We start from the raw sequence: 14,851 nt of genomic DNA, 5'->3' as shown, positions 1-14,851 counted from the left end.
GTTAGCCCATCAGTTCTGTGTAAAAGTCAGCTAGATAACAAGTAAGATCCCTTACCACTGCAGCTCAGATGAAAGAACAGGTGAAATTTTAGATTGTCAGAAATGACAGTTTATCGATATTTATATCATGTCAGAAATGTCAGTTATAAAAGTATCATTTTTAGTTTTTAAGCACTTTAAATGTATGGACATACAGCTTGCTCTGCATGCATTGAATAATCTCTTGTAGCTCTCTTCAGGAAAACTTAGATATTAATCAGCCAAAATAAGTGAAGCAGAACAGAAGCTGTGATGTAACTAGATTAGGCAGATTAGGTAAACTCCCCAGCAGAACGTATTTCCACGTTTTTCTCCACCATCCCGGGTTGCTTAGCATCCAGCGGCACCTGAGGCTGGCTCTGAATTATGTAACTGTCCTAAGTGCGTAGGCTCCTCATTAAGCCCAGCTCGAAGAAAAATCTGTGTGCCTGGGTGCTTTATTATCAACTGGTACTGAGGGTGCAGCAACAGAGAACCACTCAGCAGCCTGAACTCTGTCCACTCCAGCTCCAGCATAGTTAATATAAATATTTATGAAAACTAATTTGCCTGAGAAAAGAATTTTCTTTCAATACAGCTACAATTTAAAGGAGAACTTGCTTTAGGTATAAAGACCTCTGTTATTGGTTATGTTTAAATATAAAATGAAAAAAAAAAAAGATTTCAGCACCCATGAGCAAAATATTTCCTCCTTACAGATAAAGTACTCTTTCTGACCTCAAAAGGTCCAAAGGTCCCAATTAAATGGTGGTTAGCGCTGCTGTGTCACAGCAAGACCGTCCTGGGTTCAAATACGTTTGCCAGATGGGGCCTTCTTTCTGGGTTAGGTTAACTGGCAATGAATTGGCTGTAGGTGATAATGGTTGTTTATCTCTCTGTATTAGCCCTGTAGTAGACCTATAACACATTCACTGTGTGCCCTGCCTTTTGCTCTCTGGGAGCTAGGATGGACTCCATGCTACCATCACATGAACTAGCTGAGTAGAAGAAAATAGATGCTTAAATATCCATAATAACTTCTATATGTGAAGTTTAAAACAATATAGTAAGATGTATTGTTTTAAACTGAAGAGAAATGTTGATATTTTGGTAAGAAAAAGCCGTACCAAAACATTAGAAATAGATTACTTTAATGATTGTATTATTATACAATTTTAAAATATATATATATATATATTTTTTAAAAAAAAACAATAACTGTGGTTCAGTGATACAAACGTGGCTTAATACATGCAAAAGTCTTTATCCTCATCTTCTTCATTTATAAACACTCATTACAGGCAAATAAATATACAAAAAAGAGCTTTATCGTCACATAATTAATTGATAACAAAAACAGATTCTTGTGCGGTTTAGATCATTCCATTTGGTGTTATTTGGCAAAGTTTAGATGTGGAGTCGGTGGTATCCCAGTACTTATGGACAGATTTTATGGAGTTAAGTATATTAAACGTTTATGTGTCCTTCATAGTTTGGGGAAACCTGGAGATGAGTATCACTATTTATTTGAATATAGACAGAAATATCTGCCTGTATATTTTAGGTTAAGACCAAATGCTTATGAGATGGAGTTAATTAGCATTAAGGATATAATTGTACAGAGTAAACTGACAAATTTTGTAAAGAAATTGTATCTGTATTTGGACATGGGAGATTTGCTGATAGATGTGTTGATTTTAATGATGATGATGATGATGATGTGTACTGAAGAAAAGAAAATTTGTAGATTTTCTTTTTTTATCCTGGGAGGAGTTTTATGAAAACGAAGTAAAGTTGTGCATTTAAATGAGCAGGATATGAGGGACGATTTTCCAAATGGTTCAAGTTTGCAACTAAACGGTTCTGTAAATACAACAAGCTCAAATAATTCTAGCTGATCGGAGCACCTGTTGTGACCAGTTTGTAATAGGCGCCCCTCTTGGCCATGAGTTTATCATGTGTGCCTTGCTCGATGACAGCTCCATGAGACATCACAGCTATGATGTCTGCAGTCTGGATGGTTGACAGCCGGTGAGCGATGACGATGCAGGTTCGTCCTTTTCTTGCCTCATCCAGAGCAGTCTGCACGGTCTGCAGGACAAAAAATCTCTGTCATCAGCGAGTTCCTTTTGTGTGTCATGGATATATGATATGGATGTTTTGTCAAACTTTCATTTAAAAGACTAGATTAGAGGACTTAAAAGATACCTTTTCACTTTCAGTATCCAGGGCAGACGTGGCCTCATCTAACAGCAGGATCTTGGGGTTCCTGACAATAGCACGTGCAATAGCGATGCGTTGTTTCTGTCCTCTTGACAGCTGCGAGCCCTGGGCACCAACCTGAGTCTCATATTTCTACCAGTTTGAAAGAGAGAGAAAAGCAGCAAGTTATACTCTAAGTTCACCACAAGTCATCTTTAAAATGTGTGTTTGTTTGATTTTTTTTAGGATAGTAAACCTATACTAAGTGCATTTAGCATCTGGAAAACGCTTGTCTGCACATTCTGCCAGTTACCTTCTAAAAGGAACTACAGGCAATCAACGTCACATTCAATTTAGCTTTAATTCTGAATTTATGCTTAGTTCGCTTACTCAGCTTTCTTTTTAATCAAAAAATGACTGACCGGACAACATTTCAAGTCATTTCAGTCCTACTCACATCAGGAAGCGTCATCACAAAGTCGTGAAGATAAGCTTTCTTAGAAGCTTCAATAATCTCCTCCATGCTGACACTGCGGGTGTTATCTCCATATTGTATGTTCTCAGCTATACTGCAGTCAAACAAAACTGGCTCCTGGGACACTATCCCAATCTGAGATCTTAGGAAAGGCACATTGACTGAATGAGATGGGACGCCATCAATCACCTGAAAAGAAAAGGTGACACAGTTACAACAGAGCGAATGGTTTTGCTCACACTGAATACATTTTGTGTATCTGAAATTAACATTTAAATCAGTCAACACACACCACTTGCCCTTCATCAGGGTCATAGAACCTCTCCAGCAGTTGAACGCTTGTGCTTTTCCCGCAGCCGCTGCTCCCAACAAACGCCAAAGTCTGCCCGGGCTTCACAGACACACGGAGGCCCTTCAACACCTGGGTGTCCGGTCGTGTCGGATAGGTAAATTTGCAATTAAGGAAATTTATTTCTCCTCTGAAGTTTTTCTAAAGATGGATGACAAGATTCACAAAAGTAACACGGGCTACATCTTAAAACTCATGAACCATTTCAATGTACAGTTATTGACATTCACCAACCCATATCTCTCCATCTGACTGGCTTATGCTGATTTTAGGAACTCTGTCCAACAATTTGAAAAACTGGGCAGCAGCAGTTTTGGCTTTGGCATAATCTGGAGTGAACGAGGAAGCTCTGCCCAGTGCTGTCCCACTGATCACGACTGCTGAAATCACCCTGGGGAAACACATGACCACAGTGTTGATGTTTGGCAATCACATCACAAAGTTGAACATGTCAAAAAGCAAGATTTTTACCAACCTAAAAACAAACATATATTGCAGACCCTCAGCCCTGACCAGGAAGCCTCCGTATCTAAATGAAGCAGCATAAGCCAAAAAGATGACACACTGAGCAAAGCCAAAACAGAGCCCATAGATGTTGGCTTTCTTCTTGGCAGACTTATAAGGCAATTCAAGTTTCTGCTCATACGAATCCACAAATGAGCTCTCTTTGGCCAAACCTGCAATGGTTCTGATGTTGGCAAGAGCCTCACTGGATACCTGTGGGAGAGAAATCACTTAACCGCAAGAAATTCAAAGCTGCCTGTGTACTGGTGTGATATTAAAATGGAAGATGAGCTTACCTGACCTGCTTCTTCCATTGCCTTCTTATCTTCATTTGCAAAACCTGTCAGCATCTTGGCTTGGAATACCCCAGACAGCCCAATGAGCGGCAGGAAGCACAAAATTACCAATGTTAATTTCCAGCTGAAGTAGAAGGCAATGATGAAAGAGACTCCTATGCTGGTCACTGAGTTAACAATCATGCCAATCTGGGATCCCGTTGCCTACAGAAATTATTCAAGCATGTTAAAAAATATTAAAAAACAAGATTTTAATTGTAAAACCAAACTGTGAAAACAATCCTGTAGTTTCCTACTTACCCCCTGAACCATGGATGCATCTGTGGCCAGTCTGGTGGTCAGAGCTCCAGGACTGTTTATAGGGTTATCAAACCAGCCAATCTCTTGTTTCAACATGGCCTGGAAGCCCACTTTTCTCAGGCGGCGCGTCAGAAGCTCTCCAGATTTAGCAAAAGAATATCCCTGTAATATTAAATGTGCACTGTAAAAAAGCCATAAAATACAGTATTGACCCTCTAACCACACATTGATTCTTACCATTACTCTGTACTCAGTTCATTTTAAAATTGATTTATACAGCGCCTAATCAGAACAACAGTCGCCTCAAGGCATTTTATATTGTAAGATAACCCCTAACCCTATTTTATCCAATCTGCTAACCTTCTTCAGAAAAATTATGGCCCTTTTTCCCTTCCCATGGCCCTTTAACATAAACCAGTGACACACTCCGGGGCCTGATCAACCCTGGCAGGGCCTCTTTGGATGACGGTGTCTAGTGATAATGGCCGAAACACCCGATGAATCCAAGGTCCACTACTGACGATGTGTCCCAAATTTTAATATGATAATTTAGATCAGATCTCTAATCCCTAAACCTAACCAAGGAAAAATGGCAGATTATCTTGGGTAAAAGAACGAAAGTTGAGGCACACAACAATGTGTGCCGCTGGTAAAGTTTCTGTGCTGCTTTTCCTCATAACAGCCATCCCCCAAGATTTTCTCCATTTAAAGCAATGCATTGTCAGGGATTGTAACATCTAGTCCTTTTAATGAACCCGATTTATGATGACAATGTCAGACCTTTGGATCTTGTACTGTGGTTTGAATGGTGTTTGTGTGTTTTCTGTTGGAGAGGAAAGCAAATGTCCCCTCACTGGTACATTAAAGATTTACTCTGCTCCACTCTAATTTAATAACGCTACCAACAGTTTTGTTTTGTTTTTGGTATTTATATTGCCTTTGCTTCTGTGCAGTAAAGAAACCACAGTATAATTAAAACCCACGTTGCCAAGCCCCACCTGTTTTAGCTATCTTGACTCTGTTATGACTGCTTTCATGGCACGCGCAGGCAATTCAGTCATCAGATAGCCACACACATGTAGAACATGTGCAGAAAGGCAGGCGTTGTTCACATGTCGCCTGTATAATTCTTCATTTTTGTCATACCTATCACATTATTGCAGTTCATCTTCTTCTAGAGACATAAACAATTTCTCCACAACTGCTATTCTAGATTATGTTTTGTTTTTAATATGTCTAAAATTGCAACAGCATACCTGTAAAAACTGTGAAATGAAACTAGCCACGGCCACGATGCAGAACAGAACACATATCCCATTGATCTGTTTCCTCTGTTCATTCAAGTCCTGAATTGCAAAAGTCTGTAAAAACAAATACCGGTGAAATATTTTAGCCCATGCTCAAACCAGCTGTACATGTAAAAGATGACATGCGTTCTTCATGAGAACAGCTCTTACCCCAAGAATCTGGCTGAACAAGATGGCATATATGGGGTTGACAGAGCCATTGACCGCAGCTCCCAGTGAGCCAAGCAGCATGTAGGGCCATTCCTGCTGATTGTACTTAAGGATACGTGCAACTGGAGCAGGCTCTACATGTTCTTCCACATCATTTTGTTGCTGTTAAAAGATATGTGTAAGGACCATTGTTTTTCATAGAACAGTTATTAATTGTCTTGGCATATTACATAGCACGAGAGGAATCTCTGTACATTTTCTGATTTGATATTCGTGTCCGTAGCAATCTTGAGGCTGCCTGATAGTGCATCAGGGACAAAGTCATTTGACAACTGGCTCCAAGATCGCAGCCGCAGAGAGCTCCTGCAGGTGTAATATAGAGAATATCAAAGTATTTTCTTACTGATGATCTTTTCCCATGATCTCCTTCAAGTGGACTTACTGTACCTTTTACTGGATCTACGGCTTCCACGGCTAAACCCCCCTGCTTTTAGATCAAAGTCTTCTTCAGGAGCTTCACTGATCACATCTGGAAGTAAAACAATCAAGCATTAAAGTTTCCTTTGAGATTTGACAAACACAAGAAATAACTATAACATACTTTAAAGGATTTCCCCTTTGAAATGCATTTATTGTTTGGCCTTGACTGAAGCCATTAATTCAGCATAAGCATAGGTCCAGTTCTTTTGTGGCATTTAAGCTGCCAAGACAGCACCACAGCACCAAAGCTGTAAGTGTCATGAACAACCTAAGGCCCAAACCTTTTGCTATGTTGCTATGTGACTGAGAGCTTTGAAATGTGCTCTTTCAACCAGGCAGGAAGGTCTTATTTGCATGCGATAGTGTGGAACAGCACAATAGGAGGTGTACATGGTGTAAAGGGTGCAGAACTTTTAATTATGCGTCATCACAATGTAAAGCAACTACACTCTCTAACTGTATCAGACAAACAACAGGCAGCCAACTTGTTATCCTGAATTTCCAACCGTGCATGACAATCTCTGTCTAGTCCAGGTAAATATGTCTTCAACAGGGAAAAACATACAAAATGAATTTGAGAAATCACCAAAGGTTGGAACATATTCTCTATCAGATTAAATTTAGTTCTAAATTTAAATGTTTAAATTTAATTTAAATGTTCTACATCATATTCTGGACATATTTGGGCATTTGATTTTGTTTAACATTTGAAGATTATACCATAAATTTTGATCCACGCATTTTCATTTTCTTGTACCAAAAGTCCAAATCTAGTAATTGACAGACCACATGAATCCTACCACTAGTTGTGTTGGTTTGGCCTTGGCTTTGCAGGGTGACCAGAGTGAAGTAGACGCCTTGCTTCCCCAGTAACTCGCTGTGTGTTCCTCTCTCCACAGCCTGCCCGTGCTCAAATCCTATAATAACATCTGCATTTCTAATCGTGGAAAGACGATGAGCTATAGAAATCGTCGTCCTGCCTGTGCGCACCTGCAGATATGGTTGTTATTAGGGTGTCAGTCCCCTAAACAAGATGCTAATGAAGTCAAAATGTATGAAATATAAAAAATGGCTCACGTTATCCAGTGCTTCCTGGACTACAGCTTCACTTTCATTGTCCAGGGCAGATGTGGCCATATCCAGCAAGAGGATCTTGGGGTTTCGGATGAGCGCACGAGCTATGGCAATACGCTGCTTCTGCCCTCCGCTCATCTGGCCTCCACCTTCACCCACCATAGTTTCAAATTTCTGGAGTATAAGAGTAAAATTACAGCACATGACTGTAAAACTGCTGTAACTTCTGCAATTGTGCTGTATATCATTTTTAAATGTACCTGTGGTAACTCCATAATAAAATTGTAGGCATTAGCCTCTTTTGCCGCCTGGATAATGTCGTCCACGGTTACTCCAGGTCGACCAAATCGGATGTTCTCTGCAATGGTGGTAGCAAACAGCACTGGCTCCTGCTCAACAATCCCAATTAGAGATCGTAGCCACTGGATGTTCAAAGTACGGATGTCATGACCGTCCAAAGTCACCTAAGAAGGATATTTTATTACAAGACGTTACAACAAAGCCCCCAAACATCTCATTGCCTGTGTCTGAAAAGTTTCTCAGATAGTTACCGTTCCTTCCTTTGGGTCATAAAACCTTTGAATGAGCTGGACTGTGGTGCTCTTTCCAGATCCACTTGGTCCAACAAATGCGGTGGTTTCTCCTGCTCTGATCTGCATGCTCAGATTATCTAAAATCTCAAAAAGGTTGTTGACTTTCAGTGCGTGTAAAACTGAAACATGACAGAACAAATATCAAGCAAAGAATGTTACCTTGACGTCAGGCCGGGATGGGTAGTAGAAAGTGATATTGTGGAACTCAATATCACCTTTTACTTTGTCTAATTTGTGACCTTCTTCTGATAGACAATCAATTTCCGGTTCCTGTGAAAGTAGCAACAAATAAACTTTATTCATTATTTTAACATTGACTAATTTGGTTCTTCTGGTTATGTAAGTTAGCTGGTTTTACCCGGTCAATTGTCTCAAAGATACTCTTTGCAGCAGCGCGACCAGAAGCGAAGGCCTCCAGGCACGGTGAGGCCTGGCCAAGGTTCATTGCTGCCATGAGTACACCAAAGAAAACCTAAAACAAACACAGCAGCATTAAAAGTCAGCAGTTTTCCATCTTTGTATTCTACAGAGTATTACCATTTAGAATTTAATATTTCATACCTGAATAAGAGTACCAGCCGTCATCTCCTTAGTGTCGATGACCAGTTTAGATCCGTACCAAAAGGCCAGACCATAGCAGAGGAAAATGATGCACCACAGGTATCCCTGAAACACTCCTATGATTGTTCCTTTTTTAACTCCCCAATTTTGAGCTTCCACAAGGTTTCTGTCATACCTGTGCAAAATTTGTATTTTAGCATCATTACAAATAAAAGTATTAGCATTTATATTGTACTACAAAATACCTTTCAGCTTCTTTTTCCTCCCCTCCAAAAGCTGCTACCGTTCTGATGGATGACAGGACCTCATCAGCCACGGCCCCTGCCTTTGCATAGGCTTTAAGCTCTCGTCCTGTCAGTCTGGCCACAGCCTGCAGGAACCAGGAAGAAAAATGCACAAAATAAAAACATATCAAAGCTTAAACATAACAGGAAAAAAGGTATCTATCCACCAACTGCCAACTGACTATCAAACGCTTACCATAGCCATCAGTCCAGCACCTATACCTATCAGAGGGCTCACTGCTATGACCACCAGAGTCAGCTTCCACCCACCAATGAACCCAACCATGAAGCCAAAAACAAATGTAGAGATCCTCTCAATAAATATAGACACCTGATCAGCAATGGCACTGTTAATCTTGTTGATATCGCTATAAAAAGAAAAAAGCAACAGAATGTGTAAAAACATGTTGAGCAAAACAGTGATAACAGGCTGATCAGCAGGCAGAGAGAGACACAACGTACTCAGATATCCTCGTGTTTAGTTCACCCACAGAGTTGCAGTCGAACCATCCAATCTCCATTCGCATTACTTTTCTGAAATAAGTCTTTCGAATTCTCTGTGTTTGCTTTGCAGCCGCCGTCACCCAGAATGCAATCTAAAATGTGATTTTTTAAAAAAGACATCACATTATACAGACACAAGCCATGCATTTTCAGAAAGGATTTAAACAAACTCCATATTTTTATTCTTTAATTCAGGATTACTCCTTATTCTGGTTCTTGGTGCAGCTCATCAGTTTGTCCACTACCTGAAACAAACCTTTCCCTTTCAGGAAACTTTTCTTCTGATTGGCTGCCCTTTATATTGAGAAGGTGTGAGCAGCACATGGAGGGGGGATGCTGTTCTTACACAGCCATGAGCCTGAGATGACCGTGTTAAAAATACCCTCTCTCATTAACAGCACAAAGGCCAACAGCTGATAGTAAATGGTCTTAAATTGAGTGCTAAGTGGATGTTTGAAATTATTCACCAGAAGCGACAAAAAAGAATCAAAAATTAAAGCTGAGTATGTAACATGCATACTTACCTGAAAGTAACTAACAATCAGAACACCGAATCCAATCCCAACATAGTAATACGCAAACAAGGTCATCTGTGCTTCAATATCCACCCTACCAAGAGAACAAAAATGAGTAGCAGTAACAACAATAACTCTTTACTGTAGCAACAATCTCATCTGGAATAAACAAATGACTTACCCGCAGTAGAGTGTGGTGTTTTCATCCGTTTCATACACGGTGTCGTTAACCCAGTAAATAGTATTGTTGTTGCAAGTCTTGTTGGGATCTTTCAGCTCTTGGACCTCGCGCTCATAATCCACAAATGTGTTTGTCATCATGCCATAAACGAGGAGCATGAGCGGTGAGGCTGCGCCGTGTACAAGGGCACACACACTCCCCACCACCATCATCACGATGTCTTTCCAAGTGGCAAATCGGAACTGAAAATGGGAAATTGTGGATTTGTGCTTGTGGGAATAAAGAATGTTTCGTGCTTATCTACCTTTTTTTTTTTGATCATTCAAGAGCAAAGGTAAGGAAAAGAACAAGCTTTTATAGAGTCATGGAAAAAATATTTACCAGCTGAAAGTATCCAACACTCAGAGCATTTTCTTTTTTCTTCTCTTCCCTGTAAAACATGTAAATAACCTATGACTGTAAATGACAGAAAAACTGCAAACACATAGCATGTTAATGTCTCCCAACCCAAACTTACCCATTTTGACTGTCATCTGAAAAGAAGGGAAATTATAATTAGAGTAATTGCTTAGCTTTTTTAAGCAAAACTATTAGTAAGATATATGTAATGATATTTAGTCCTTTTTTTTCCCACTAAAAGTAACTCACTCACCTTCTTTATCTGCATGTGGGGGTGATGTAAGACTGACCTTCTTCTTCATTTTTGTCGCTCTGACTCAGGCAGTTGTATACTTACTTTCTGTGGATAGAAAAGTTAAACATTGGAATAAATATCAGTGTAACTTAATATACTTTAAATGTAATGTAAATGAGGCAAGTTACACTGTATTTTATTGGCACAAACAGACAGGAAAAAGGATGACATGATCTGCTGAGAATTCAATAATTTCAGACAAGCTGATAGCATGTGGGTTGAATTAACTTCTTTTTATCGTGCTGTCTTGTTCATTGTTTTCAATTTTTATCCAGCTGCTTGGACATACGAAGGACAAGGGAAATATTTCAGCAGCACATTACTCTGCACAGGTCAGGATACCAATATAAATGATAAAAGATTAAAACACAACAAACAACATGAATAAGTATTAATGGGTTTAATAAACCACTCTGGGTCTTAAATCAGTGTATCAGAATCCACATACCTGGACTTCTTGGTGAATCTCTGCTTTCTTACGAAACCCACCAACAACGCTGAGGTTCTTCAGAGGAATGTCCTATCTCACACTCAGGTTAACCTATGCCTCCCCTTTTATACTATCTACTCCTCCATTAGACTGATAAACGTCAGCAATATTTGCTGACATTTGCAAGTCTTTGCAAGACAAATTTTAACTAAGTGAAGTCAGTTTATGCCTCCTGCCTCTAGGCTGATTCCTTTATTTTAAGAACAAATTCTAACATTTTCAGAAATTATAAGGTTATGAAAGAAAAAGAAAAGAAAACATCCTTTAAGGCAAATGTATTAACTTGTTATCAGAAGTGATTGTAAAAAGGGTTTAATGACCGCGGGGACATTCATTATGAGTAGGAGTTCAGTCTGTAATTTGTGTCTTTGTGAAATTTTGATCCCCACCTTTCATTAGCAGTCATTAAAAAAATTCTTTACAAAACTTTTATTATTTGCAAATTTCAATGAACAAGTGAGAGCGAAGAAATAAGCTAATTACAAACTCTTCTACTGCTAATTCTAAAGCTGGTTATGCTTATATGAATTACATCATTAGAATACATTTAAATGTTTGTTAGCCACCTGTCTCCTTTACATAACTGCAACTGTTTTGGTAGCAGTGTGAGCTTCCTCAATTTAGATTTTTAAAAGTGTTGATACGTCATAACAAACACAATTCTATCTCAGGTTGGAAGAACAAATCCTTGTAAATAAGCAGAATCTCAGGGAAGGAGTGAGGATATAGGGGTTAGCGTTTGTGGGATGGTGATGAAGGGCCTGGTTTTGGAATTTGCTCCTGCTTTACAGCAGCTTATTGTTCACAACACCGGTGATTGATAATAGCACAGGTAGGACAGGGCTCCACTCCGTCAGAGCTCCTGTGTTCTTACACTCTTACCCAACTTACACTTACAGCTACTATTCTTAAACGTTTAAATACTTTAAATAATGTAATTGTTAGTGTAAAACATAATGATGAAATGATAAATACTTAAATAGACAGTAATATGGGGCTGAGGCTCCTGGACAAGACTATGAAATAATGGAAATTTACCATCAGATAAAAATACCTAAATACAGAAAATTTCTGTATTTTTACGAGATAAGACATTAAAATACACTTGTTTTAGCTTTATATTTACATGAAATCTTGTGAATTTAAACAGGCTTTGTTAATAAAATATAGCTACACGTGTAAAAACAATGAAATCACCCCATAATGTGGTCAAACACTCATCTAGTAAAATCAGTGGAGCCTGAAATTTCAAAAACGTATTGTTATTAGTTGAGCTTTATTGTGTAATTGTTTTTAAAGAATTGTGTTAAAACTTTTATTCCATAATTAATGTAAAAATATATATATCTACACATTAAACAAAAGTCAAAATACTTTTATTAAACTAGTAACTGGGTTTAAAAATACAGCATTTACTGTTCATTTTGGATTATATGAACAGTATAATAGGTTTTTATGTGTGTTCAAACAAAAAGTTAATGGATTTACCCTCTTACAAATATCCAGAAAATGTTATTATAATTACAGTATACTGTTATTTACAAAGCTTATCGAGTAATTACTTATGGATGTCAATATTGAAAGAGCTGAGCTTAATGAAACACTAACTTTACTTTGTGTAATAATGCCTTAACACTACTGCAATATGACATTAATACTGTTGAGTTTGCTTTAGCTGTCCTTAAAAACATTTGACAGTTTAAAGAAATCTGCAGCTGTAAAACCACTTGACCACTTGAATGATGATATTGTGTTTTATAACATCAGCTTTGTACCATAAGGACACGCTTCGTTCCTGTGCCTCAACATTTAATTCTGGTAGCAAACAGAAAACGACAGAAAACTTCTCACAATAATACAAATGTATTAGGTTGTTATCATAAGTGATTGTAAAAAGGGTTTAATGACCGTGGGGACATTCATTATGGGTAAGAGTTCAGTCTGTAATTTACAACATCATTGTGTAATTTTGATCCCTGTCCTTTATTAACAGTCATTAAAATTGTCTTCACAAAACTTTTATTATTCATAAACTTCAATGTACAAGTGAGAGCGAATGAAAAAGCCAAGCACTAAATGTTCTAGTGCTAATTTTTAAAGCTGATTATACTAATTTTTTTTTATTGTTGATTGTTCTCAACACAGGTGAATGATAAAAGCACAGGAAGGTCGGGGCTGTCAGAGCTCCAGTGATTAATCTTACATGAACACCTGCTATCAAATATTCTTAAATAATTACTGTACTTTAGATTTAAATGTTTACAATGATAAGTCTTAAACAGTTAGGACACACTTACTTCCTGTCCCCCAACACTTCATTTTGTTAACAAATAGACCACATCAGAAAACTTTTATAATAATGTGCTATAAAAAACAAAACTGTTCTTTTTAAATAGCTTTTAATGAACCATAACAAACACACAGAATTGAAATGAAAAACCCTAAATTTAGAGTCACACTGAACATGGCAAGTTTCCCTGGTGCTGCAGACACTTCAAAGGTGTTTGGACACCTGTTATTTTTCAATCTAGGTGCAACTGACAACAGGTACAGTTAAGATTTGCTGTGAAAAAGTGCAGGTGTAGTCTAGCTCTACCAGGATAACACATAGGTGCAAGGTGATTTTCTCTGTCTAAAAGCACAGAGAAAATCTAATACATGAGGAATGGAAGACAGGAAAGAACTGAAGAAAGGCATCAACTAAGCTTTGGGACCAATGTCTTTGTGCAAAGAGGAAGACAACAAACAATGCCAGTCCTTTTAGTGAAACCTGTGCTCACAGTCCAACACCATGCAAATTGACCAACATTCCTCAGAGAATACCAGAACTGGCTGGCATGCCAGTCTCTTCACAAATGAGAAGAGGTTCACATATTTCTTAGGGGAAGATGACCGCCAGCCATCTGCTCAAAGTGTTCTTCTTCCCTTTATCATCTTTCCTTTTATCTTGAAGGCAGCTGTTGAATTAAATATAAACATAAAGAGACAAATGACTGCTTAAAAAAGAAGTGAGAATCGTTTTAAACAGGAATAATAATGATGATGCAGTAAAAATGATTAGAATTAACACTGAAAGACTACATGGAGGGAACACTGAAGGAAAAACTTAGTTTATTATCAAGACTGCATTAACTAGTGCTTTTCAAAAGTATCTATAAAGGTTTCCCTGCAAAGTTTTACATTATGACACAAAAGATGCAACTGAAGGTGACAGTGAGCAAGTACCAATCACCAATAGCAAAGCTATTGGTGATTGGTACTGCTATTACTTAGATTTGCTAAGACCACCCTCACCTTAATATCATTTACTAATATATGAAGATTGAAAACAATTATACCCTTGTTCAAACTCCTACATTATACAACATATCTGAATGAACAAACTCATGTAAAATTACAGAAACTTTATTTCTTTTTCTTTTTGTCTTATTTTGCCATTTTACACTCAGTGCATCAAATTTAGATATGCATTTACGGCATAAAACTGGAAATTAACACCTTTATCTTCTAAATAAACATAAAATATTTGGGAAATTATTTTAAACATTTTTTCTTATTTTTACAGTCTTTTTGTGTGTGATAATGTTTTAAAAATCCGTAAAAATGTAAAACAAACAAACAAACAAACATATATATTCTATATATTCATAGTACAGTTTTTTGTGGTATTTTATATTAGACATTAGTCGATATACAGACAGTTTTTTTGTAATTTTATTGATATTTCACACATTCAAAAATAACAAGACATTTCTGTAAAGTGTCAACATTCAGGTAAATTTGGGGGGGGGGGGGTCTTAACACTGTTTAGGTTAGCTTAGCACAGACTGGAAACCAGCCTACTGTGGCTTGAACGGTAATAAAATGCACCTCC

At 37.9% G+C, this 14,851-nt stretch overlaps 1 protein-coding gene across 1 annotated transcript; it reads right to left on the bottom strand.

The window, feature by feature from the left end:
• Positions 1–1,159: 1,159 nt before the first annotated feature.
• Positions 1,160–11,012, bottom strand: abcb11a (ATP-binding cassette, sub-family B (MDR/TAP), member 11a). Its single transcript, XM_086266398.1, has 28 exons — positions 10,936–11,012; positions 10,446–10,532; positions 10,311–10,326; positions 10,175–10,223; positions 9,794–10,035; positions 9,622–9,706; positions 9,056–9,189; positions 8,790–8,961; positions 8,555–8,679; positions 8,310–8,484; positions 8,107–8,220; positions 7,908–8,018; positions 7,707–7,832; positions 7,416–7,619; positions 7,159–7,329; positions 6,882–7,071; positions 6,049–6,130; positions 5,856–5,964; positions 5,602–5,763; positions 5,401–5,505; positions 4,145–4,306; positions 3,845–4,048; positions 3,520–3,761; positions 3,279–3,435; positions 2,988–3,185; positions 2,678–2,884; positions 2,227–2,373; positions 1,160–2,109 (listed from the first exon to the last, which is right to left on the bottom strand). The coding sequence occupies exons 2-28, from the start codon at positions 10,492–10,494 to the stop codon at positions 1,909–1,911; spliced, it is 3,939 nt and encodes a 1,312-aa protein (XP_086122524.1). The 5' UTR covers positions 10,495–10,532; positions 10,936–11,012; the 3' UTR covers positions 1,160–1,908.
• Between the last annotated feature and the right edge of the window lie 3,839 nt (positions 11,013–14,851).

This window comes from Aulonocara sp. 'chitande type north' Nkhata Bay, linkage group LG16, assembly GCF_057382095.1.
Source record: "Aulonocara sp. 'chitande type north' Nkhata Bay isolate Kocher_YH1m ecotype deep benthic linkage group LG16, A_spYH_male_GT1.1, whole genome shotgun sequence".
Classification (NCBI taxonomy): Eukaryota; Metazoa; Chordata; class Actinopteri; order Cichliformes; family Cichlidae; genus Aulonocara; species Aulonocara sp. 'chitande type north' Nkhata Bay.
This window is presented reverse-complemented; position numbering and strand designations above follow the sequence as displayed.